Source organism: Ailuropoda melanoleuca, chromosome 6, assembly GCF_002007445.2.
Source record: "Ailuropoda melanoleuca isolate Jingjing chromosome 6, ASM200744v2, whole genome shotgun sequence".
In the NCBI taxonomy this organism is placed as follows: Eukaryota; Metazoa; Chordata; class Mammalia; order Carnivora; family Ursidae; genus Ailuropoda; species Ailuropoda melanoleuca.
In genome coordinates this window covers 124,164,591-124,191,599 of record NC_048223.1, presented here as the reverse complement: position 1 = coordinate 124,191,599, position 27,009 = coordinate 124,164,591, and the positions used below count along the sequence as shown (strand labels likewise).

Here is a 27,009-nt window from a genome sequence, read left to right as displayed (position 1 = left end):
AGTTTCTTGACCGCTTTCAGATTTAGGTTCCAAATAAAACCAGTTGTATTGCTTTATTAGACACTAAGTTGCCCTTTTCAATGACCAGTGACTTTTTCTTTAAAAGTCTAGATTTTTAGGGGCACCTGACTGGCACAGTTGGAAGAGCGTGTGACTCTTCTTTTTTCTTTTTTAGGATCTTATCATTTATTTTAGAGGGGGGGCGGTGGAAGGGGCAGAGGGAGATGGCGACAGAAAATCGCAAGCAGACTGCCCATGGAGGCCCATGAGGGGCTTGACCCCATGACCCCGAGATCATGACCTGAGCCAAAACCAAGAGTCGGACACTTAACCGATTGAGCCACCCAGGTGCCCTGAGTGTGCAACTCCTAATCTTGGGGTCATGAGTTTGAGCCCCATGCTGGGTGTAGAGATTACAAAAAAGAAAAAAAAATTTAATAAAGTCTGGATTTTTTTTTTTTAAAGATTTTACTTATTTATTTGACAGAGATAGAGACAGCCAGCGAGAGAGGGAACACAAGCAGGGGGAGTGGGAGAGGAAGAAGCAGGCTCATAGCTGAGGAGCCTGATGTGGGGCTCGATCCCATAACACCGGGATCACGCCCTGAGCCGAAGGCAGACGCTTAACCACTGTGCCACCCAGGCCCCCCTAAAGTCTGGATTTTTAAACGCTAATGTCATCCTGCAAATGCATTCTTCAAGTTATGTTTGTTTTCTGATACACACTAAAAATGCTTCTAGTACCAACTGTGGAAAAGAGTTAATACTCTAAGCAAGGCATGTTGAAACATTTATGAAGTGACTTTTAAAAATTTGCCTGCCAAATCTGAACAGAATAAAAACGGAATTTTAGTTTGAGATGCTGTTCTTTATATGTGGTTATTAATAGTCTGCCTTGTTCACAAGTGTCATAGGATGAACAAGGAGCTTTGGACAACAGTCCAGATGGCCACTGTGGTGTCCACAGCTCACATGTAATTTCATGTTTTACAGCCTGGAAACATTCTCTGAGAGAAAAATGGAATGCCAAGTCAGTGTATGTGGTCGGCAATGCTACTGCTTCTCTAGGTAAGCAATCGAGGTAAAGATAAGACGCCAAAAAATGACTGGGATGTTCTGATTTATAATAAGAAATACGTGTTTGTCTTCATCCCTCTTCCTGGGACAGAGCTAAACCTTTGGTATTTGCTAAGTGATAAAAAAGGTAAAGTTGCCTTTTTTTTTTAAGATTTATTTATTTATTGGAGAGAGAGAGAGACAGCTTTCACTGTACCCTTAGCAGCAGCATTATATACTTAACTAATTATTTGTAAATTTAATAAGCAAAAAAATATTTTAAACTACAGTGTTTTTAAAAAAAAAAAAAAAGGTTAAGTCATTGGGGAATGAAAAACTGGTTTCTTCTCTCCTGTAGTCTCTACTACGACTTAGTATATATGCAAAAGTTCTATTGGGGCGCCTGGGTGGCTCACTGGTTAAGCGTCTGCCTTCGGCTCAGGGCGTGATCCTGGCATTATGGGATCGAGCCCCATATCAGGCTCCTCCCCTGGGAGCCTGCTTCTTCCTCTCCCACTCCCCCTGCTTGTGTTCCCTCTCTCGCTGGCTGTCTCTATCTCTGTCAAATAAATAAATAAAATCTTAAAAAAAAAAAAAAGTTCTATTGCATTGGTGCCTGGCTGGCTCCGGTCAGTAGAGCGTGCAACTCTGATCTCAGGGTTGTGAGTTCAAGCCCTACGTTCGGCAAAGAGATTACTTAAAATAAATAAATAAATAAAATCTTTAAAAAATAAAAAATAAAGCTCTATTATAAGCTTTGTACCCTTTGGCCCACTAATCCCTTTCCTGATAATCTAGCCAAAAGTAATAATCCAAAATAGGAAAAAGAAGTAGTTTTTATATGAGAATGTATATCATAGCATTATTTATAATCATGGAAAAAGGAAAGCCCCCAATAGGGGAATAGTGAAATAAATTATGATACATCTATATGACGATTATATAGCTGCTTCTTTTACATACTTCTTATCGTGAAGGAAATTTGCAGAAAACTTAGAGTTGTAATACAAAGAACTCAATCTTTCCTGGACCCCTGGAGAGTAAGTTGCCAACGTGATGTCCCATCACCCCTAAATAGTTGAATGTAGGTTCCCTATGAACAAGCACATTTTTCTGTAGAGCCGCAACTATCAAATTCAAGAAATTAACATGCATATTAGTAGCTCTTAATTCTCAATAACGTCTGCCGTAGCAAAAGGATTGAGTTCAGAACCCTGCCTTGCATCTAGTTGTCCTGTCTCGTTTCCTGAAGGCTGGAAAGGGGCCTCCGTCTGTCTTTGGCTTTGTGACCTCGACACTTTCAGAGTACAGGCCAGTTGTTTTGTAGATGGTCCCCCAATTTAGGTGTGTCTGATTTTTTCTCTGATTCACATTATATACACCTGGCAGGAATATCACAAGTGATGCTGCTTTTCCCCTTGCCTCTTACCCAGCAGGGCATCATTCTGATTTGCCCTGTTATTGATAATGTTCCTTATAATCCCGTGATTTAGGTGATATGAGGCTTCTCCACAGTGAAGCGATTGTTTTTCCTCCTTGAAATTAATAAGTACTTTAAGGGGAGGTACTTTAAGACTATATGATAACATCTTTTTTCTTTTTTTTTAGATTTTATTTTTTTAAGTAATCTCTACACCCAGTGTAGGGCTTGAATTTATAATCCCCCAGATCAAGAGTCATGTGCTCTACCTACTGAGCCAGTCAGGTGCCCCTGATAATGTGTTCATCACACTTTCAATTTATTCAATTATTTATTTACACCAGTATGGATTCAGTTTCCTCTTTTACTTCATAGGGTACAATCCATTACTAAGTCTATTTATTTTATTGCCCAAATTACCCCTGCTGTGGCCAGTAGTAACCCCTCTAAGGTGACTTCTGTGTCCTTTGACATGGCTCCATCATTCTTTGAGTCCGTCCTTCTTTTCTGGTACGAAAAGATGTTGTAGGTTTGTCCTGTACTTTCCCTATCCCAGCCCTGGTTCCTTTTAGTGGAAAGGGGTATTGCGGGGCCATGATGTGGGTGCTCAGCATGTTCACTGCCCTTGGACTTCACTGCTCATGGCCCTTTTCAGTACACAGACACAGGGAATACACACGCACATACTCACATACACACGCACACACGCACATCTCTATTTGTATCTACGTGTTTGAAAACCATGGGTTCATTCCACCACCTCTAGTTAGAGTGCAACACAACAGAGTTTCTCTAGAGCTTTCATTTCTGTATTTGTGACTCCCATCTCCAGCAGGGAGAAACCTGGCTCCCAGGTAATACATTTACTTATTTGGTCAATGCCCCTATAAGGACCCAGTCTCCCCTGGCTCTGCCCCCAGAGAGATGCCCTCTTCAGTCCATGTGGTTTCTGACACCCAACACTGGCCACTCCCCCATAATGACATTCATGTTACTCTGCCCCACGTAAGGGCCTTTGGTCTGAAATGTTCAAAAGGAAAAGGGGGACGGGAGAGGCTAGGTGGTCTGTTTAAATGATTTTAAAGGTTCTATAATTTATAGCATCGGAAAGATACAACGTAACATTAAGAAAAAAAAAGCAGGATGGGGGCGCCTGTGTTGCTCAGTCGGTTGGGCGTCTGACTCTTAATTTCGGCTTGGGTTGTGGTCTCAGGGTTGTGGTATCAAGCCCCTCATAGGACTCCGTGATCAGTGGGGAGTCAGCTTCTCTCCTCCCCCTCCCCCTGCCACTGCTCCCATGTGTGCGTGCTCTCTCTCTCTCAGATAAATCTTTTTTAAAAAAGGATGCAATATAGATATATGATACAATTTCAAATTAATTTAAAAATATAGGTACTGTACTAGGTAGAGAACCCTCCTTACCCCCAAAGGACCCTGATAGGAGCAGGGGTCACTCAGATACTTGTTGGAGTATGTAATGTTCATAACAGCATCAGTCACAATAGGCAAAAGGTGGAAACCACCTAAATACCCATGGACAGATAAATGGATCAATAGAATGTATACACGTGCAATTCAGTATCATGCAACGTAAGAGGGAGGGAAATTCCGACACAGGCTACAACATGGAAGAACCTTGAACACATTGCACAAAGTGAAATGAGCCAGATGCAAAAAGATGAATACTGTGTAATTCCACTTACCTGAGGCTTCCAGAGCAGCCAGACTCAGAGACTGAGGTATGGGAGAGGTTTGCAGGGTCTGTGGTTGGGGGCGATGGGAAGTTCTGATTTAATCTGGTGTAGAATTTCGGTTTGGGATGATGAAAAAGTTCTGGAAGTGGATACTGGTGATTGTACTGAATGCCATTTAGTTATACACTTAAAAATAGTTAAAAAGGTAAATTTTATGGTATGTGTTTTTACTACAACAAGAACAAAACCTGAAAGGAAATAACCCTATGAAAGGTACTTATCTGCAGATGGTGGTATTATAGTTGTTTTTACAATTTTCTTAATATTTTCTATGTTTTCCAAACAGTCTTGAATTTGTATGTTATTTTTAAAGCACAAAGGTGAATTCACAAACAGTGAATCATTAAAAATCAACCTTACAAATGAACATAAAAATTAAGCATGAAACAGTGCTTAGCAATTGTGAGTCAATCAATGTGCAGTTTTGTTTCAAAACAGTTGTTTATCCAAATGAATTTTAAAATATCGGGGGAAGATACAGATTGAGTGAAAGTAGGGTTTTTTTTTTTTTTTTAAAGATTTTACTTATTTATTTGAGAGAGCTCACAAGCAGGGGGAGAGGCAGAGGGAGAAGCAGGCTCCCTGCTGAGCAGAGAGCCTGATACAGGACTCGATCCCAGGACTGGGTTCATGACCTGAGCCGAAGGCAGACACTTCACCGACTGAGCCACCCAGGCGCCCCAGTGTGAGTGAAAGTAGTTTAAGTATGAAAAGCACTCTTTCCAGAGAATAAAATGACCTCAAGGAGTTCACCAGCTGCAAGTTGCCTGACTAATTAAGAGCCGTGCATCGCTTTTCAACGCACCTTGGAGCTCTGCAGATCAGTGAAGAGGGAACCAGGCCTTTGTTGCCGAGGAAACCACCCCCACTCTCCCATCCCCCCCAAATCAGTTAAGAATTTGCTTGCACCTTCTTTTTTTTTTTTTTTTAAAGATTTTATTTATTTATTCGACAGAGATAGAGACAGCCAGCGAGAGAGGGAACACAAGCAGGGGGAGTGGGAGAGGAAGAAGCAGGCTCCTAGCGGAGGAGCCTGATGTGGGGCTCGATCCCATCACGCCGGGATCACGCCCTGAGCCGAAGGCAGACGCTTAGCCGCTGTGCCACCCAGGCGCCCCTGCTTGCACCTTCTCTCACGGTGTCTTTTTTTGTGCAGTAGAAGACGAAAGCAAATTCTAGGGGCAACTTCCTCTTACCCATCAGCACTTCAGCTGTCAAACACGGTGTGTTTGTGAATTGCCCTGCTCTGATTCTCAGGCCACCTGCAGTCTGATCTCAGGGGCCCCGCTGCATGTAGTGCATCTCATTGTTCTGTCAAATGAGAAGAAAACCTGGGAACAAAAGTGGTGATGTGGGATGAGAAGCCTCCGACTGAGCCGACTTGGGTGGGCCCGTACCCCCTGTGGCACAGACAGCAGAGCCTGGTCCCATGGGACCTGCTGCCCCAGCCTGCTCCCTGTTTGTTCTGCCGTGAAGGAAAAGGACATGTTCTAAAGGCTGGAAGCACATGATCAAAGGAGGGATGAAATTAGGGATTTTGCACCTTTAAAAAAATTTGGGAGAGGCACGCCTGGCTGGCTCCACTGGGCCCCCCCACACTGGGTGTAGAGATTACTTTAAAAAAAAAGAAAAAAAATCTCTTAGGAGAAACCACATTCTATCTTAACATGAAAGTCAGTCACCCAACTTTGGAACCTTCTATCTTAGTTCTGCTTCCCAGACATGATGCCCCAGAGGAGTTCTCTGTCATGGACTGCTGGATGCTTGCGTTCATCCGGAGTCTCAGCAAGAGCCTGGACAGTTAGAGGAAGTTGAACACCGACAGCCATGTGTTAGTCATCTTTCGCTGCGTAACAAATTGCCCCAAAACTTAGTGGCTAGAAACAATAAGCGTTTAATTTCTCACAGTTTCTGTGAGTCTGAAATGTGGGAATGGCTGAGTTGGGTCCGTCTGGCTCGGGGTCTCTTACCAGGCTGCAGATATGTCAAGGCTTGACGTGGGGGGGTTCTGCCTCCAGGATCACGCACGGGGCTCTACTTCCCAGCCCTCGCGCGGCCCTCTCTAAGTGCTACCTTATGACACGGCAGCAAGATTCACCTATTGCAAGACAATCCAAGAGCCAGCGAAAGAGAGCAACCAGGCCAGAAGCCAGTCGTTTTGTAATGTAACCTTGGGAGTGACATCCCATCACTCCTGCCATCTTCTTTTTGTTTGAATTGAGTCAGTCCAGGCTGCACTCAGGGGGAGGGGATGTCCCAGTGCTGTGAGCGCCACGATCCCTGGGAGCCGGTTTACAGCAGCCCTCTGGGCAGCCTGAGCATGAGAGCTCCTCTGGCTCCCCTGGAAGCTGCAGGTCCCAAGCAAGTGGTCTTGACGTCAAAGTCCATCAAGACTTAATTTATTTTAGAGAGCACGAGAGAGAGCGAGTGGAGGGAGGGGTGGAGGGAGAGAATCCTCAAGCAGGCTCCCCACTGAGAGTGCCCAGGGTTTGATCCCAGGACCCAGGAGCCAAAACCAAGAGCTGGATGCCCAACCGACTGAGCCTAGGTGCCCCATAAACCATATCTATTTTTTTAGTATTTTTCAGTGCTTTGTTTTCCCATTAATTCTGGGAGAATACTGAGATCATTTATATCTATAACCTTGTTAATATGTTTTCACATCCCATTTGTTGATTCTTACTGATTTGCTTTCTCACTAAGCATTTTTTTTAAAGATTTTATTTATTTGTTAGAAAGAGAGAGAGAGGGAGGGCACAAGCAGGGGGAACAGCAGGGAGAGGGAGAAGCAGGCTCCCCACTGAGCAGGGAGCCCGATGCGGGACTTGATCCCAGGATCTTGGGATCATGACCTGAGCCAAAGGCAGAGGCTTCACTGACTGAGCCATCCAGGGACCTGCACTAAGAATTTTGTCTCACCTTCAGACAACGACATGGTGCCTTCAAGCATGGGCATCTGCCAGCAGGGGAGCTCACCCTCACGTTCACAAGAGCCCCCCTACTGGATCCACCATGCCAGTCCTTGCCTTAACATCTTAAATGTAAAGAACATAATGCAGGTTTGTCTGGGATCAGATTGGTTTGTTTCATGCACCTGTGAGTCCCTTGACATTTCCCTGTCACCATGGCCAGGGGAGGCCCCGAGGGTGGGCTCGCCTGGGCCCGAGGGCTGCCTGAAGTGCTTGCACCCACTTAGAGCACAGCCAGCCTTGCCGCCACAAGGGTCGAGACCTTCCAGCACACATCCATTCCCCTCATCTCTACTGAGAGCTCTGCGGGCTGCAGACAGAGCTGACAGGCACTGGGAGGCTCCGGGCCTCGCTTGTCCCAGGGTCGTGCGAGGATGAAATAACGCGCCAGTGCTCGCTCAGAACACGAGGCCGTGAGAGTCTAGTTAACGCAGGAGCAATGTGGATGACTGCGACCTGAACTACCAGCATCACTGCAGTCCTTACGTCCCAGTTCCGTTCCCAGGAAGTCTTCAGGGTTTCGGTGTACTGAGAGCTTCCCAGTTCAATCAGAGGAGGGGTGGCCTGGCCTGCGCTGGCCGCGCCATGTAAGCAAGGGCTTTATTCCAGAACAAAGTTCACAGCTGCATGTGACTTTTGTCTCTTGGGCTCAGGACACTTGACAGGACCTGCGAGGGAAAAGTCGATGGGGTTTCTGTGAAAGCTGCCGGCCTCCCGTGAACCCCAATGGCATGCCCGCGGCTCCTCCTCCATCAGGGAGGTGCCACGCCCCGTGAACGGGTCGTGAGCGCAGACGGCACGGGGCCCGTGGCCCTTCCTCCCCCAGGTCCTCTGCAGAGGGGCTGGTGTGTCCCGTGTGGAAGAGTGCAGGGGTCCTGGGGGGGCTGCTCCTGCCTCACTTTGTGATGGGAGTCTCTCCGAGCAGCTGCTCTGCCCCTCCCCCCAGGTGACCCGTGGTCGTGGTGCTGGGGTCGCTGTTGGCAGGTTCCTGTGGAATGTCTCCTGTCCTCCCTTCCATTTCAGTCTGGCCGCGTCCGTCCTCAACACCCTTCTGGATGCGGGCTGGCCCCGGACAGAACGACGGCTCTCTCATGCCTTGTGAGAAGTAGTCAATCCCGAATGCTCACCACCTCCGCACTGGCTGCAAGAAAACCGTCTTTCTTCAGCTCCCCCGAGATGGCCAGTGGTTGGCTCTCATCATCTCCTGTAATCCTTAAAGCAGTCCCCTATGTGGCGTCTTCCCCTCATGTAGATGAGCTCAGTGGGGCTCAGAGAAATCGGTGCGTGACCCAAAGCCACACGTCTAGGAAGGGTGGGCCCAGGGCCCAGCACCCTAACATCCGACGCAGTGCCTGCCGTCCTATACCGGCCTTAAGGAGGAGACGTTCCCTGTGATTTGTAAAGCACATGACTGTATTTGCACATTAGCAAACAACCAGGAACACAGGTCTTAAATAGCCACATGAAAGCACATTTCTTTTGTTGTTTTCCAGTGAATAAAATTGGCCTGGATACAGAAGGAGCGAACTGTGGAAATGCAGAAAAGCTTGCAGAATATATTTGTTCCCGTAAGTAGAAAAAGGTCACTCCAACTGGAGCCCATTTACTTTTTGTTTGTTGGCCTCACCCCTGCCCCCTGAGAGAGGAGCATTTCGTGGGTGTGTGCTCCGTGGTGACGCTGGTTGGCGCGCAGCGTGCAGGCCACTCGTGGGACCGCAGGCACCTTGTACATGTGTGTCTGTGCTTGTTTGAGATGGCCCGCCTCTCTCGCCCCCTCCACCAGAGGACTTGAGACAACTCGAACAGGACACAAAACGAACCGTCTGGAGACAAATCCAGGGAGACCGTCTGTGGTGATGCTAATGGGAGGGGAGGCGGGCTGCTGCAGCTGGCACCTTCCCTGAGTCTGTGTCCCCCCTTCCTCTCAGGGGGCCACCTCCTTCTCCGAGCTCCCTCTCTCAGAGCTGGCCCACCCCGGGAGTGCTTCCCTGGGCAGTGTGCGGACCCAAACCTGAGATGACACTGGTCGTAGACGTGTTTGCCTTTCAGTGGGGGTTCAGCCTTGATGGAAGCAAAGATTTGGGGGAACTTTTGGAGTGAGAAGGGCAGGAGGGCCAGAGAGGTTCTGGCAGGGCAGTCCTCCTTGCTTGTGCCTCCCATCTTCTCCCCCCTCCACGGCCACCCAGCTGCAGACACTCGCTCTTGTGTCCTGTCACCCCCTTTCCATCTTTTAGTAAAAGTGAGTCGTATGATTCCCCCCCCATATGGGCTCGGCACAACGAGGTATGAGATACGCAGAGACAACACGTGCAAGATGCCGGCGTCTGCTGGGCTCCAGATGGGCCCCCCGTCCTGGCAACACTCAACAGACGTGGCTTCCCACTGCTGCTTCTGCCCCCCGCAGAGTCTCCAGGGCCAGAGTGGAGGCTCCCGGCGGGCGGCGGAGCAGGGCACTGGAGGGAAGGCAGTCCCTGCCTCTCGGGTCATATCCGCCACTGCGTCCCAGCCCGGCTCTTCGCTTTAGTTTGCTGATGTCTCTAAGTTCTGAAAAATGCTCTTCTTACTAAGGGGGTGTGTTTCGGAGACCCTCCAAAAGCCCCAGGGACGAAGGAGGTGAGCCCTAATCCAGTGACCCTCTGGGTCCGGTCCTGGCTGAAGCAGGTGCTGGCCTGGGAAGAGCAGACACCCAACACTGTGTCCCTGTCCCAGGGCAACACTGCTGGGCCTCCTGCCCCGGCTCGTGTCCACTGCTTTCCCCGAACTGGCCACCCACTGCTCCTAGCACATCCTCACCTCCCACACCCTGCACAACTATCTCTGCTCATCCCTCCTGTCGCTGCCGCCTGTGGAGGCCCTGTCCTTCACGTAGGCTCCTCTGTGACAGGGACGCCACAGGCTGTGTTCCTTCCATGTCCACTGTCCTGGAGACCTTGGTCCTCCTCTGGCCACCCCACCACATACATGCTGTTTATGCCTCGCCTGGTCGCTTAACCCACTCCTGCTTTGTGGCCCGGCACACAGTTGTTGCCACATAGTGTTTGCTGAGCGTTGCTGAACTGTTCTGGCATGACAGGAGGGCCTATAGGGGGCGAGGCAAGAGAGGGAGGGGTCGGTCCATGCCAACTGGCCTGGCCAAGCTGAGAGGCCATTTTCTTGAGCATCAGCACGGGCATGCCAGTGCACGCTACTGTGCGGCCAAGTGTTGAAAGCTGCTGAGAAGCCAAAGGCAGTTATGCCCGTGGTCTGGGGTGAACACTGTCCTGGGTGCCTCAGGGTCCTCAGGCCCATGGGACTGTTTTGAGGATCATTGAGCCTCACCTCTTCCGTGGCGAGAGTAACGTCATGTGATTGGGTTTTTCCCCAGCGGTTCATGGCATGGGATGCATATGTTCCAGAATGATCCAACTCCAGGCTCTTTATTCCTAATGTTTTTAGGGGATAATGGTCATCATTAAACAGTAACAAAGCCCTTCTGTTTTAATGTAGAAATCAATGTAAATGGTAGAACTTGGCATTCGCCGTGGGATTAAGTGCCTTGGTTTACCAAGACGAATGACTGGTTCCTTACTCTGCATACACAAGGCAGGAAGGATCCGCATCACTTCTGAGATGTCACACTGGTGTTCAGTTAACTGCCTCAAGGCTTGGAGGGGAGATAGGAACATACTCTGCCTTATCTCCGCAGAGACTGGGCTGCATTCTTTGTAAAGGCTTTGTTACCAGCATGCCCGTGTGTCCTAATAAATCTTTAATTCGTAATTAGAATATCCAAGTAAGAATCCTTCTTGACTGCTAATAAGGACTTTCACCTTGGTTTTACCAAGGCATTAATGATTTTCTGAAACTGGATTTTAAGAGCTGAGAATCTACTTCTAGTGTTTGGAGTCAACAGGCCAATTTGTAGTTACTGCTTATTTCTTTTACTTAACACTTTGTACTATGGGACAGATACCATTGTGGGCACTTAAAACTATTAACTCATTTAATCTGATAGCTCATTGTTCTGATAGAAAATTCTCCCCTTCCAGGACCTCTGCTCTAATGGAAAAGAAAGCAGCAAATAAATGGTAAAAGGGGGCATTACATCATTCTCCAAGAGAGGGGGTCCACCTGAGTCAGACAGAGGGGAGTGCAGTTATTTGAAATGTCCCCTGGACCAGGGGCTGTCGACGGCCACTCCTGCAGCCTCGCAGACTTGCTCGGCCCTTCCTTCCCTCGCCATGAGCCCCATTGTCTGGATTCTCCACCGTGAGAATCTCTGTCCTTAGGGCCACTTCTCCCAGCCCGCCTGGGAGGCCAAAATCAGTGCAGAACCTGGCAGTTGTCGGAGCTTTCCAGCCACGCACTTGTCCTCCAGTGAAATGACACTTTTTAAAAAATCAGTCCTGTAGTCTTAATTACTGCAGTGGGTACTTAAGGAGTCCCCAGCCCCTTGGCACAACCCTTCCCTGGGATTTTCAGCACCCTTGCTGGCCTCAGCTCCCACAGCCCAGCAGGCCAGGCCTCCTTCCTGTTAAAGGTATGGACAGTCTCTGAAGCCCCGTGAGTCCCCATTCTGTGTCTTCTCTGTCGAGTGAGGCCCCCGCCAGGCCCCCATCTCTCCCGCTTGTCCCGGGAAACCTCTCACACCTCTGCAGAATCAGCCAGCTTTAGCACTGACCTATTTAGTGTTGGCCTATTTGGGTTAAAAATCTGCAGGCAGTAAACTTATCCCAAAAAAAGGATGAGTTCTTTGCCTCTGACTTCTTAAAGGGGGTTAGGTCCCAGGAAGGGTAGCTATGGTAGATCTCCGCTCGGCAGAAGAGGATTCTACTGGGACATTTTCAGGTTTTCCTCCCTTTGCTGAGAGTGTCACGAGATTCCATGGAGTCGGCTGGGCTGAGTGGGCCTGCATGCGTGACCTGGCTCTTCAGGCACTGGTGGTGCCGTGAGAAAAGACAGTCATCTGTCCTGTACCAGGACACACATACTAAGCTCCCATCTCCGGAGTTAGCAGCCAGCAGTCTGAGAATAAGCGTGAGCACTCGCTCAGTACTGGGCTAGACCTTCTGAAAAGATGCTTTGAAGGGCAGATTCTGGAATCTTCCAAAGGCCCCGTGCACATCTCTAGGGCTGGGCTTGCTGGAAAGGCTGGCCCTTGGTTTTCCTGCTGGATTCTCCAAGCTGCCCCAGAGCAGGTGGCTGGGAGGGTCTGTGGGAGCAGCTTTGGTCTCCAGAATCCTGCACACCCAGCACCTAACACACAGATGGAGGGACACCTGGGCTCTGGGCAAGAAAATTGCACCTGAACATGGCTTTGAAAATATGTCTCCAAGGACGAAATCTACTGCGCATGAAACATTTCCTCCCACTGGAAAAGAGAAATCGGTGGGCATCTATTGTCTATGTTTGAATTTTTCCCGATTCCTTGTGTTCTTTTATGTCTGTGCTGATAGTTACAGAGCAGCTTAAATAAAGAACACCAGTATGTAGTTCTTGAATAATGTGGAAAAAGGAAGTTATTCCTGTGGTTGGGTTGGGCCTTTGGGGAGATGGTGCTAGACGGGAAGAGCTTGCTTTGTTCCTTCCTCTGACTACAATCCCCAGAGAGGTGTTCAGGGAGATATGACGGGTACAGAAAAATGTGTTTGTGCATAAGCAACAGCTGTTAAGACTTCTTCCAACCGATGGATGGATGTCGGGGGGGGGGATGGTTCGTTCTACCAAATGTTCACATTTGGGGAGGACTCGCCCATCGATGTTGCTGGATGGTGGTGTCTCAGGTCCGTGTTCAGACTGCATGCCATCCTCATTCTGCAGAGCTTGGAGCTGAACGCACCCTTGGGTCTTCCCAGAGTGGAGACGGGGAGTGGGGTGGGAGGCAGGGCCATGATCATCAGCCCAGGCCCTATGTGCCACCCATCCGCCCTGTGGGCACTTGGCTGGGTGGCCACCGTCCTGAGGGGACCGTAGGCACGCAGCTGGTCTCTGTTGTGGCTGCCGTCTTCCTGCCACCTTGTGAGCGTGGGCCCTGGCTCCAGCCACATCTCGTGGCCTCCAGGGCTCTTCCTAAGCGGAAAGTGGCTGCTGCAGTGCCTTCTGACTCCAGCCCAGCGCAGAGCTGCGTGCTAGCTCGTGCCTGCCGCCCAGGCGCTGCATCAGGACCAGAAGGGCTGGAGGGCCCGGGGGACGGCGGCCCCAGCTTGTGGGGATGCCTGTTTTCTGAGCGCTGTGGCCGAATCCCCTGTGATCTTCCTACAGCAAGGTCAGCTTCTTCCCTCCCACTCACAGCTGCTGGGTGGCCGGGAGCTGCTGCTCCCCGTGCCCGGGGCACATGCACCCCCTTCTTGAACGCGTTGACAAAGTCTGATTATTTATCCACAGGGCAGTCACCAGCGTTGCCTCTTCTGTTTCCCTGTGGAACCGTCAAAGGAGAAATTCTGCCGAAAATGCTCAAGGACAGAGGTGACGACAATGCATTGGCTCATGGGCACGGCCACCCTGGTCCGCCTCCTCGGGTCTGCTGGGAGCCTTCGTGGTCTGCGTTGGGGGTCGGGGCCGTGCGGAGCCCCCAGGGGAGGGTGGGCCGCCCCTCATGGTCACGTTCGGTGTGGGGTACAGTCTGCTGCGCTCACCGTAGCCCTGCACTGCTCTGCCCGCTCGGCTCCAGCTAGGAGCCCGCAGAGTGTCACGGCCTTCGCCAAGTGTATGGGTGGTACTGGTGTGGACGGACTCCGGGGCAGGTCCCCGTGCACAGGAAAGTCGGGTTGGAGCCCGGTGTTCCCAGTGGGATAAAGCCTGTTTCCTGCTCTTGATTGTGTCCAGGGATTCCCATGGAAAGCATAACTGTCTATCAGAAGATCCCACACCCAGGAATCCAAGTGAGCCTCAACAGCTACTATTCTAAGCAGGTGGGTGGTACTTGCAGGGAGAGCTCCGGTGGGGCGGGCACCAAGTGGTGGAGGCTTGGGGGGGGGGCCCAAACCCTGTGTGTGGTTCCAACATCCCCAGCCATGCGACTTCCCAAGGCTCCATCTCCGTATCTGTGAAATGGGAACAGACCTCTCTCGTAAGGTTTTTATAAAGATGAAAGGAGATAAAATGCACGAAGCCCTATGGAGAGCACCCCAGACAGAGTGAGCCTGGGCAGCCAGGGGCCGTGATGTGACTGTCCTTCATTGTGTGGGGCCCTGGGGGAGCCACAGGGGCAGAGGTTGGGAAGGGAGGCTGGGCCCACACTGGGGAGGCCCACAGTGCCCACTGAGGAGTCTATGTTGAATTTGGGAGGCCACAGGGACCTCTGGAGGCTTCGGGCAGGAGGGTGGGTGGTGCCTGTTTGAGTGAAGGTCCACGTCTGTATTCAGTGGGACGCTTCCCCTCCCTCTCCTGGGACAGGCTTCTGAATGCCTTGCTGGTTCTGGACTTGCCGATAGTGCAAACCAAAACAGAGAGCCTACGCAGCCAGTCTGTCTTCTGTCTGCTGAGAAAGAGTGCAGAGTTGACAGGAAGCCGGCCTGGACTGCTGCCTCACTGATCAGGGCTACGTTGGCCAGGAGAGCTAGAGGCATCGTCCGCTCGGCTGAGCGTGCGGGTCTGCGGCGCCCCTGTGCTGCCTGGGCAGACACAGACCTGTGGGCGGCAGAGCGATGAGGAGCACCCAGCCTCCCCAGTGGCACCCTGCCCTCTAAACAGTGCCTCACCTGACTCGGCCTTGGCCTTGAGGGAGCAGAGGCCATGTCTACCGGGAACCCTCCTGCTGTGAATCCATGGGGCTGCCTGGGGGCTGCCTCCTGGGGCTCCAGGGCTGATGGTGCCCGGCTGGGGGAACCAAGGGAACATTCTCTCTCCTTGGCCTGTGGCGACAGACTGATCTCATGCTCTCCCTGCAGGGCGTTCCGGCCAGCATCACATTTTTCAGTCCCTCTGGCCTTACCTACAGCCTCAAGCATATTCAAGAGTTATCTGGTGACAACATTGATCAAATTAAGGTGAGGTATTCAGTGGGTTTTTGGTCTTTTAAGGTTTTTAAAAATTCTTACTAATTATCTTAGAGTTCCACGTAAAGTCAAAGCACTCCTGACCTAGCAGATACCCTGATGTCAGCTCATATAGCCCTGGAAGGGCCAGGCTCTAGAATTCTCCAGCACCAGCACCACTTCCTGGCTGGTGTTCTTAGACAAGTTACTTAACCTCTCTGAGCCTGTTTCCTCATTTGTAACATGAGGATGATTATCCCTCTGTGGCCTTTATAGACACGTAGTCACCCCTTATTTGTGGGGGATACATTCCCAGACCCTCAAGTGGATGTCTGAAACCGTGGCTACTACCCGATCCTGATACGTATGTTTTTTCCTATGCATACCTCCCTGTGATAAAGTTTAATTTCTAAATTAGACACAGTAAGAGATTAACAACAATAACTAGTGATAAAAGTTATAACAATATCCTGTGGTAACAGTGACATGAACTCTCTCAAGATATCTTACTGTACTGCACTCACCCTTCTTCTCAAGAGGATGTGAGATGATAACATGCCTCTGTGCTGAGATGACGGGAGGGGAGTGATGTAGGCCAGTGACGCAGCGGGAAGCTGCTTCTGACCTTCTGACCATATGTGAGGAGGAGAGGCATCTGGGTCTGGACTGTGGCTGACCGCAGAAAACTGAAACCATGGACAGTGAAACCACAAATAAGGGGACAGGGGCTGCACAAGAAGCCACGGACGAGGGGGGCTGCTGTCTATGGTCTTCTCTGATAGAGGAGTCTCAGGGCTGGATGAGAATTCGGGTCAGTCCTTGGATCAGAACCTGGCATGTGTCCTAGCATCCTTTCCCTGTTTTCCCATCGAAACATCTTGGCATTGTCTATTCTAAAAGCCATTCCCCTTTTTCATGTCTTTTAATTCAAAGGCTTGACATTCCCACTGGGGAGGGACTACATATGCTAGGAGTCTACAGGTAATGAGAAGGCTGATGGGGCCTGCAACAGGAAGCTCTTGAACTGGCTCCAGGGGGACCGAGGAGCTGGTGGGTCCCCAGGACAGAGGCCGCCCGCACCGTGCACACTCACACAGAGTGAGCGCTCTTAGCTTTTCTTACAGGTGTGTCTCAACGCATACCTGCGGAGTCAGTACCGGTTCCCAGTGCTGCCGGTGGAGTACTGGGCTTGGAGAAGTTGTGTATCTTACCCAGGAAGACGGATTCCATGTTGTTAGCCGTGGTGATACCTGAGCCGTGGCAGTTGATAGAACATTTCCAGGCAATATCTTAATAGAATTTGCCCACCAGTCCAGGCATAGGAATCAAGCAAAATTGGGACTACTGTCCTGACTACAGGTGAACAAACTGAGGCCCAGAGAGGTTAAATGACTTGCCAAAGTCATTTGGGGAAGGAGAATGGTCTTTAACACTCAGGGTTGGAGGATTAAGGCGATTAGACCCTGATGTAGCTAGGGACCGGCACACAGTCAGCACTTCCCACTTTGGAGGGTGGGAGAAGCCATGGTGCTGGGGCTGCCCCCAGTTCTCGTCCCTCTGCTACGCCGCCTCTCTGGACATGACAGGTGTGACGCGCCCGGCAGCCTGGTAACCATAAGTCTACTTCTGTCTCTACGGATCTGCTATTCTGGGGTCTCAGGACTGCCTTCTTTTGCTTAATGTGGTGCTTTCAAGGCTCACCCGTGCTGTGGCCTGTCAGGACTCTGTTCCTTCTTACTGCCATAGAAGAGTCCATTCTGTGACTACAGCACCGTTTCCTTATCCGTTCATCAGCTGATGGGCATTGGGCTTGGGTCCACTCTGGGGCCATCAGGAATAATGCTGAGCACCTGACTGCAGTTTTTATGCGGGCACATATTTTCATTTCTCCTGGGCATAAACTAAGGAGGGGAATTGCTGGGTTGTGTGGTCACTTTATGCTTAACTTTGGTAATTAGCACTTTGCATCCCCACCAGCCACGTAGGAGGGTTCTAGTTCCTCCACAACCTTAGCCATATTTGTAATTTTTGACTTCACAATCACAGCCATTCCAGTGACTGTGGGGTAGTTTTGACATGAATTTCCCTGAGACCGATGACGCTGAGCATCTTTCCCTGTGTGTGTTGGCCGTTTCTGTATCTTCTTCTGAGAAGCATCTTTTCCCATCCTTGCCGTTTTTCTTGTTGCTGTTGTTCCTGGGTTGTACGAGTTCTTTGTTCCTGGATACAAGTTCCCCATCAGATGTACGATTTGTAGAAATTTCCCCCATCCTGTGAGTTGTCTTTTCACTTCTATGATGGTGTCCTTAGAAGCATGACAAATTTTCCATTTTGGTAAAGACCCACTTACCTATCCTTTCCTTTGCGACTTGTGCCGTGAGCAGCGTATCTCAGAAACCACTGCCTAATACCAGGGCATGAAGACTCACCTCTGTGTTTCTTCTGTGTTTCTAGTCTCAGCTCTTACATTTAGGTCTGTGATCCACTTTGAGTTCACGTTTGTGTCTGCTGTGAGGTAGGGGTCCAGCACCATCCTTTTCTCAGGGAGTTTCTCAAGGAATGGCTGTGTCACAGGGTGGAATGGGGCAGGGGCTACAGGAGCTTGGGCTTCCCCCGGAAGAGCAGCAGCCTCTGTCCTGTGGCTCTGACGTGCCCCAGAAAGTGGGACTTCAAGCTGCAGTGCCCTGAGATTGTTCCCTACGCCACACCCGGCCCGGGGAGGGAAGGCAGAGGGGGTGCTGGGTAAGGGCCGCCGTCCTCACAGACCTACTCCCAGGCAGGGGTGCATGCACCCCAGTGTTGGGGTGGGGGTGACATGAGTGCTCTCCTGCCAGAGTGACAGATCTTATTTACCCCCAAGCCCTGGCATGCAAGGGTAACTGTACCCCTTCTACAGATGAGAAACAGGACTAGAGGGGCTAAGTGACTTGTAAGGACATCTAGCAAGGCCCAGGGTGACCACAACAAAAAACCACATTCTGCCCCAAGCAAGGTTCTGCACGTGACCATCAAACATGCGATGTTCAGAGAGAGGCATCCTGCTGACGAGGCTCAGGCTGCTGGAGTTTCTGGTTTAGAGTAACCGTGTTCCCATCAGCGGCAGCCACTGGCGGCCACCGAGCACTTCTCTGAGCCGGGCCCCCGGCCAGATGGTTCTTCATATTGCCCTCATGTGATCCTCACAGCAGCCCAATGGGGAAGGCTGTTACCCTTTCTGTTTTACAGATGAAGGAGGCCCAAAGAGGGACGGTCACTTGCTAGGGCCACTGTCCTGTGGAGCTGGGATGGGAACCTGGCCCTCTGGCTTCCAGGTCCTGGTCTCAGCTGCTGCATTTTCCTGGGGGGTGCAACTGGAGCCCCCTGCCACACCCAGATCACCTTTCAGACTTTCTCTCTGCTCCACTTGGCCTTCCACCCAGGGCAGAACCCTGGGCAGCTAAGGCTCATGGAGAGGCAGCCAGGACGGCGGCACCGGGGCGGGGGGCCTGGCACCCCTGCCCTGCAACCAAGCTGTGGGCTGGCAGGGAGGCTGTATGAGGTCATACAGACAAAGGCGTTTTGCGGGTGTAGGGCTGGGTTCACATCGGGAGGGGTGACCGTATGTGCCATGAGCTCACGCGTGAGCCGCGACGACCTGACAGGCCCCAGGCCCTGCCCCTCTGCCCGCCCGGCCCTGCAAGTGCATTGAAGCTCCCTCTCTCTCCCCCTGCAGTTTGCCGCCATCGGCCCCAGCACAGCCCGTGCGCTGACCGCCCAGGGCCTGCCTGTGAGCTGCATGGCCGAGAGTCCCACGCCGCTGGCCCTCGCCAAGGGCCTCCAGTTGGCACTTCAGGGCCCCCGCTGCTGACTCGGTGGCCCTTCCCACCACGCTGCTGTCCCGGGCCCAGGGCAACGTGCTGCTGCTGCTGCAGGGAGGAGAGGCATCGTGGGGCTCCCCACGCTTCTGCCTCGTGCCTCTGTGGGACCCCCGGTGCCCCCAGCTCCCAGGCCCAGCGAGAGCTCCTCTGGCAGCAGGAAGAAAATCAAATAAACCAGCTGGCTCTTCCACTGACGGTGCTGTCACTCGCTGTGTGTCGTTATCCATGCAGAGCTGTGTTTGTGGAGGAAACAGACGTGCCCACATCCTGAGAACTGCCAGACCCAGTAGGAACGATAACATCTGCGGTGTAGGAAGTGGTGTTATTCATCTTATAAAAAGGACCTTCACGTTCCTGCTTTGTGAGCTGTGGGCAATTGGCATTCAAATAAGGAGAGACTTTCCTTCCTTCAGAAATGAAACACCGAGGCCAGGCAGGGCGTCTGAGAGGCGGGAGGCTGGTTTACAGAAGGGCTCTGTGGGCATAATGCAGTGCCCTGCACACGGGCTGGGAATCTGCCCCCAAACGTTATTTCCGCTTTTGAAATCTTGGCCTGGAACCTGGGCTGGGTGGAGTGAACCTGTGTCCGTCGTTCGGGCACGTGACCTGGAGGCAGGAAGGAGGGCTGTCTGACCAGCATGAGTGGGATCCCCGGGAGGTGTGTCACGTTGGCAGCCCCTGCACGCAGCACGCTGGCTCTCCTGTCCCCTTGACGCCCTGAGCAGTGGACGCCACTGTGATGCCTGTTTCTCTGGGGAAGAACCTGAGACTCGGGGCATTAAACGCCTTGCTCAGGCTCACCCAGCGAGTGACCATCCCGGACACTCTGAAAGGGACTTGAGAACATAAGTGCAGAGGCCCAGACTGATGGCGCTGCTGCGCCACCTCGCCTCCAGTGACCTCAGGAGAAGTGTAAGGACCCGGTAATAGTGCTGTGACCGCACTGGAAATTCTGTGGGTACTGTGATGGCCCCGTATTTTTTGTCTGTAGTCATGTTTCTGAATACGGGAGAATCTATCCCACTGCCGCTTTCTGATCTGAAAGTCAAGTCCGGATTGACGAGGTGCGTTTAGAACCCCTGCCATTGCCAAGGAGCCCTTTTCCGCCGGAGTTACCGTTTCTGAGCCTGGGGAGGAGCCTCACCCCAAGCAGCCCACGCCAAGGTGGTCCGTGCCCTCCCACCCCCCGTGCCTGCACGGACACCTGCAGCTGCCGTGGACAGTGCCCGCCACGCCAGGGCTGCTGCAACAGCATCTGAGGCCGGCCTCGGGACACAGTATCGCCGCCGGGGCCAGAGATGGCTACGTGAGCCTCAGCTTCCGCGGGCCGCAGTGGGTGCTGCTGTGTAAGGAGGAGCCCGCAGCTGTGCCACCCTGGGCTGTCGTGGGGGGCCGACAGGACCTGCGCTGGCCGAAGCGGTCCCCTGACCATGTGCCTACAGGTCAGAGCCCTGCCAGATTGCTACAGATTATATCCCCCAAACTACCGCTCTGCCTCTGACCCACGGCTGCCCGCTGTCCCGCGTGCACACGGCCTCTGGCTGCCGTCACCCCCACACTCCTGCCAAGTGGCCACTGAGGTATCACTGGGTGAGGACAGGAACCAGCCCTTCCATAATGGACGATGCCTGGGCTTCTTGGCGGGGATGGGGAGCAAGTGAATGGTCCCGAGGGTTCGGGAAGCTTGGATTGGGGGAGCATGGCGGCCAGGAGGGGTTAGAGTGAAACTCTCAGAGCCCCAGCCTTCCTGACTCCTGGAGAGTCACTCCTGCCTTCTGAGTTGCAATTTGCCCATTTGTCAAGAAGGGATGAGCTACTGCCTCCTGGATGTGTGCACTGCAACTCAGAAAACGACATCTGGAACTCCCTGAAGCTACCTTGGATCTGGATGGAGAGCTTGTGTTGGTGGGTAACACGCAGTGTCGCATATTCTCATAAATAAACAATACTGCCCAGCATTTACTGCTCTGAGTTTACAGGTGTATCTGATGGAAAGTGTTGCCGGAATGGCAAAGGTGATATCGGGCTCATGGCCTGACACCTAATGAGTTCTAGGTACCTGGGGATCAGAGACAACACAGCACCTGCCCCAAAGGGGCCTGCAAACACCTTGAAAGAACAAAGTCAGGAGGCAGCTGAGCTCAGAATAAGGAGCCTGTATTTCACACAACAGGACTGTGGCCAGGAGGCAGGGGGGGAGGCCACCTCTCTTTGGACGACAGCTGCCAGAGCACTGCTCTCTGAGGTTCTGTCACTGGGAGCCTGACAGCGGGGAGCTGGAGACAGCAGAGTCTCAGGATGGCCTTCTTCCACACCAAATCACCTGCCTTTTGTGTCGATGCCATTGATTGTCATATGTCCCTTTGGAAATTTTATAATAAGCATTAGAGTCGATTTCCTTTTTTAGGTAGGCTCCATGCCCAGCATGGAGCCCAGCATGGGCTAGAACCCACAACCCTAGATCAAGACCTGAGCTGAGATCAAGAGTCGGACACTTCACCGAATGAGCCACCTGGGTGCCCCCAGATTTTTTTTTTTTTAAGCCCATTTGTTACAATGGCCTGGAGGTTCTCACTTGGGCAAATCACACTACTGATTACACAAACCTCTCTGCCCTCCTCCTTTTCCCACTCACTTCAATGTTCCAAACACTTTGCAACAAAGACAGAGGACACAGCAAATCAGCAACCATGCGACAAGCAGTAAGCAGCAGCCAATGGCAATCATAATCTCCACGTCAATAGCCATCAGAATCTCGAAGAGTCTCACACACACCTGTGCAGAGAAATGCAGGGAAGCAGTGAGTGTGGCCTCCCTCCCCACCCAGCCACCTCGCCGCCTCAGCATGCTTCCTTCAGAGGGGGAACCAGGAGCCCCAAACCACAGAGCCTTCCATGTGTAAGCGTGTGTGAGAGCTCCCGGGGAGGCCTAGGAGCTGAGGCTGGCCGCGGGGGGGGGCAAAGGGTTTCTTTGTGGGTGGAAAGCGACTGAAATGCAAAGTCCAGAGAGAAGGAAATCAGAGGGTCAGGGAGTGGGAAGAATCTTTTCTTCTCCCTTTCAGGGGCAGCAGTGTGCGGCTGTAAGTGACGCCCAGGCCTGCCCTTGCACAGGTGTTTCCCACCTGAGATCCGTCCATGCTCAGAGTCAGAACTGACCCCTCACTGCGCATCAGGCTCAAAAATGTCCCGTGGGAATAATTAAGGGAAAGTATTTTTCAAAAGGTCACGCTGAGAATATGTGCGTGCTGAGAATACACAGACTAATTTTTGTAAAGGACATATACTGCAGGGGAAAGAAGTTTTCAGTCCTGCCACTGACAACTGGATCATGCCATCTCCGCATTTAAGGACAGTGTGGAAGCTTCCAGCCAAACCCTTCCCCAAGCTCAGAGATGAGGAGTGCCCTGCACAGACCAGGAACCAGCTTCTGTAGGAGCCCCTGTCACTCCTGTCTGTATTGTAGATCACATGCTTTTCTCTGCCATTTTTCCTCCTAAATCTAACTGATTTCCTTAAAATCCAATTTACCTGGAATAAGCAATTTAGTTAAAGAGTGGGAACCTTGTGACACCAGTCGGGCTACTCAGAGGCTTTGAAATAACTGGGGAGAAGAATGCTCCGAGAGAAGGGTAGACAATCCCTGAGTCCGGCTGCCCCGAGCTGCAAGAGGCTCACCGCACAACACAGGAGAAAAGAACCGTGTTAGGGAATAAGACCCTTCTGTCGTAAAGCCCCAGCAGCAGGTCCCCCTCCGTCTTTATGGAGAGCTGCCGTGCACGTTTAAAGACCTGACTTTCAGGGGCGCATGGGTGGCACGGCAGTTAAACGTCTGCCTTCAGCTCAGGGAGTGATCCCGGCGTTATGGGATCGAGCCCCACATCAGGCTCCTCAGCTATGAGCCTGCTTCTTCCTCTCCCACTCCCCCTGCTTGTGTTCCCTCTCTCGCTGGCTGTCTCTATCTCTGTTGAATAAATAAATAAATCTTAAAAAAAAAAAAAAGACCTGACTTTCAGAAGCGCCGTGTTCGGCCAGATCTCGCAGGATGGACAGGCACTGACTGGACTTTCAGACCCGCAGAACTCAGGCTGTGTGACATCAGCCCTTGGGACACCAGTGCTCGACCACAGAGTTCTCAATTCTGTTCCATGTTGGGAATGTTAGCCTCCCAGGAAATACAGTGTCTAGATGGTACCTTGAATATTTTTGTTCTAAATCGTGTGCCTGTGCAGGTTTTTGTGTCCCCAAGAGAAAACGTTTAGGATTATCTTCTAATCAAAACACAGTTTGAGAGGTGCCTGGGTGGCCCAGTCCGTGAAACGTCTGCCTTCGACTGAGGTCATGATCTCAGGGTTCTGGGATTGAGCCCCTGTGTCGGGCTCCCTGCTCAGAGGGGCGTCCACTTCTCCCTCTCTTCTGCCTGCTGCTCCCCCTGCTTGTGCTCTCTCTCTCTTTCTCTCAAATAAATAAAATATTTTTAAAAAACACACAGTTTTAGATTTCACTTTAAAAAAAATAACAGAAAACCTGGTCATGTGGGAAGGTGAACACTGCCCCTACATCTGACGGTTGCACTTGGCTTTGGCCGCACAGTACAGTAATTCTGTGTAACCATTTATTCACATGTACGTGTTCACTGACATATGTGGATACGTGAAGTACGTTGCTAAATACAGCTGACATATATAGACACGGACGCATGAATGACACGTGTCACAGCTACGTATATGCTTATATGTATAATACATGTAAATGACACATATGTGATAGGTAGGACACAGGGCACAGTGGGAAGAAACTAGGGTAGGGCACTGGTTGTGGCCAGGAGTCTCTGGTCACACGGTGCAGAGAGCCTGCCAGGCCAGCTCTGTGAGATGAGGGGATGAGCTTCCCGGGGCCTCTCACAGGAGTCCAGGTACAGGGGCAGAGCCAAGCATCCCCGATGGGCACGGGCAGGGGACCTGCAGCCCTCGGGCGCTGGGGCCAGCCCCTCTCTGGCTCTACGTAAATGTCATGCGCCACAGTCACACAGGAAGTACAAGGTGCCTGCATACCACTGGGAGTCACTTTGTTGAGCTTTTCATCTTCTTCGTTTGGTTTTACAGAAAGTATTCAGAATGTACTTTCCAATCAAAAGCTAATTTAAAATGTAATGAAAGAGGCTGGGGTTGAAAATGTGAACGCTGCCTGGGTCCACGTGATACGATCAGAGGGCTGTTGCTCAGTTTAAAGGCATGATAATGGTGGTATGCTTTGCTTTTTTTCCCCAGTAGTCTATCCTGTACAGACCCATACGAACATATTTATGCACAGGATTATACAGGATGCCTGGGGCTTGCTTCTGAATATAGAAAGTGCAAAGTGGGTGTGAGGGTAATGATGAGAAATTCCACACCCTGAGCCACATCTGTCTCCTGACAGCTGGCCCGGGTACCCTCCCCCGCCACAGGAGTGACCACGGAGCGCTCACAGCCAGTGGTGCTGGTTTGGGGAGCTAGGAGAGCACGTCCATGGGAGACAGGGTAGAAGTGAGGGTCTGTGGACACAGCTGAGCGTGAGTAGCCCTTCATAATCAGAAGGGCCCTGCTGGGGAAAGTCATCTAAACGACATGACTGCCGACTGCCCCGAGAGCTGGACCCAGGGCACGCTGACACTCCTCACCCCCTCCCAGTCCTTGGAATGTGGGTTCCGTTCTGCTTGCCTTTCCTGCTCCCAGAGGCTGTTCCAAGGACACAGCCTTGAAAGGTGATGTGACGTTGAAAACACATGTGACTAAGCCCAGGTAGGGCCTCTTGATAAACTGTCAAGATCTGGCAGGAGGGTACAGGGACCCATTACACCTGGGTAGTCCTGGGAGGGTTGTGAACCAACAGGCCCCCACTCCATAGTCATGCCCCCACCCCCACTCACTCTTGTGTCCCCACCTGGTACATGGCCAGTCCCAGATGTCTCTGAGCTGACAGGAGCTGAGTGGGGCTGTGCAGGTAGCTTGATGGATATCCCAGCTCCCTCTCAGCACAACACCCTGATGCCACCAGGGCTGGCTTTGCCACTGAAGCATTGGTGTGAGGCCAAACCCCTGCTCTAGGGACCTCACTAGGAACAGATCCCCCGGGTCACAGTCTAGTACTGTGCCCTGTCTAGAAACCCCAATATCCTGAAGCCCTATGAGGGGCATCAGGCTATAGGGCCATTAGACCAACCTGGCACAGAAGCATTGCTGGGACACCCCGGAGGGACTGCCAGGCCAGAGGACGCAGTCTACACCTGCCTCTGGGCTGCACCCCTTTTTATCTGTCTTCCATAGAACAGTTGGGAAAATTCTTTTAAGTTTATGTATCTATTTAAGTAATCTCTACACTCCCCATGGGGCTTGAACTCACAACCCCGAGATCAAGAGTCGCCTGCTCCTCTGACTGAGCCAGCCAGGTGCCCCAGGTGGATTCTTTAAATAGTGAATCAATAAAGTCACTCTCCTGCTCAAAGGATCCCCACTGAACTTAGGGTAGAATCCAGATTATCTAGCCTCCAGGTTCTTTATCATCTTCCCATCCACCCTCTTTTCCATCCTCACCTCCTTCCTCCCCCTCCTCACTGATATCTACCACACTGCCCTCTGTTATTCTGCAGGTGCTGGGTCCTGCCTCAGGGCCTTTGCACTTGTCCTTTCCTTTGCCCACACCACCCATGAATCCCCAATCACATGTGACACTATCCCTCTTTTCTTTCATTGCTTACATTTCATCTTTGCAAGAAGTCTTTCCTGGCCACTGTAATATTGCCTCCCCACCTCCAAGGCACTCACTTTCCTGATCTACATTCTTAGTCCCTATCACTATTAGAATTTTTCATTCATTGTTGTTTATTGTCTGTCTCCTCCACTTAGAATATAAGTTCCGTGAAGGCAAAGAATGAGTCCATCATGTTCATTTCCGTATTCCCTGTCCCTAGAATAGTAAGGAGTATTTGAAGAATGAATGAGTAGCTAAAGGCAGCCCCCATACCTGCACCCTGGCTGTTAGCAGACCTGTGATGTTGGCATTCCAAGCTCTCACCTGCAGCCATAGTGCCTGGAGGGCCTGACTCCCTTCTCAGGCTTTCTGGACGGGACCAGTTACAAATTCCAGACAGCTGAGCTCATTTTTCTCCCCCTTTCCCTCCTCCAATAGACTCCTTCATGAGGGGGAATGGAGGGAGGCAGTTGTCAGGTGATTCTAGTTTATCCTTAGGTAAAAATCCCTTGGCCCACAGACTAGGACGCCACACAGCCATTAACTAGGATGGTGAATACCCACATTCACAAACACAGAAAGGTGTACCAAAACTCCACTGAGTTTTAGGTAATAGAGAATAAGATTTATACAAAATTATCCATACACAAATCCTTCCCTGTGCGTGTACCCAATATGTGTACCTACAAGAACATTCACCAAAACATTACCATCTGAATCACTGGATTTCCTCCAAAATTTACATTTTCCTATACTAAGTATTCCTTTTATAAAAAGAAGCAAAAACAACAAGAAGAGATCAGAGAAACAAAACATCCCCAACCCCGCTGACCAAGAAAGAAAACGGGTGGGCAGGCAGTAAAGCTGCAGGTGCAGTGGGCCCCAGCGGGCTGTGAGGGGCGACGCTTTGCGCCTCTACCACCAGGGCGGGTGGACTTGGGGGCCAGTGCACAGCCCATTCAGGCAGCAGCTTGCCCACGAGCCCGTCACCACAGACACGAAATCGGCAGGCGGCTGCCAGGTCGGAATGTAATTACCCGAGGATGCCGCGAACATTCTCACCCCAACAAGAAGCGTGCTCCTGGGGTCTTCAAAGGGCAGCGCGGCCAGGAGCGGCCGGGCCTCCTGGTGGGCACACTTCAGGCCTGGGTGAGAAGGCCTGGAAACGCGCGTGTCCCCGGGGCTGCTTATAAAAGCACTCGGGGCCTGCGCCTCAGGAGGGAGACAGGGCGACGGCGCCCAGGCGGGAGGGCAGGGCTCCGCCGGGGCC

The 27,009-nt window shown here is 51.6% G+C and overlaps 1 protein-coding gene across 4 annotated transcripts in view; it reads left to right on the top strand.

Annotated features, from left to right (window-relative positions):
- The window catches only part of UROS (uroporphyrinogen III synthase), a 37,044-nt gene extending 16,075 nt beyond the window's left edge, over positions 1 to 20,969 (top strand). For 3 of the 4 annotated variants that reach the window (XM_034663420.1, XM_019796291.2, XM_019796292.2), the window contains exons 5-10: positions 994 to 1,068; positions 8,693 to 8,767; positions 13,563 to 13,643; positions 14,004 to 14,089; positions 15,068 to 15,166; positions 18,867 to 20,969. In XM_034663420.1, coding sequence (XP_034519311.1) covers positions 994 to 1,068; positions 8,693 to 8,767; positions 13,563 to 13,643; positions 14,004 to 14,089; positions 15,068 to 15,166; positions 18,867 to 19,001 — 551 coding nt within the window. In that variant the 3' untranslated portion in view covers positions 19,002 to 20,969. The other variant, XM_034663421.1, reaches the window with a different exon arrangement.
- Positions 20,970 to 27,009: the final 6,040 nt, after the last annotated feature.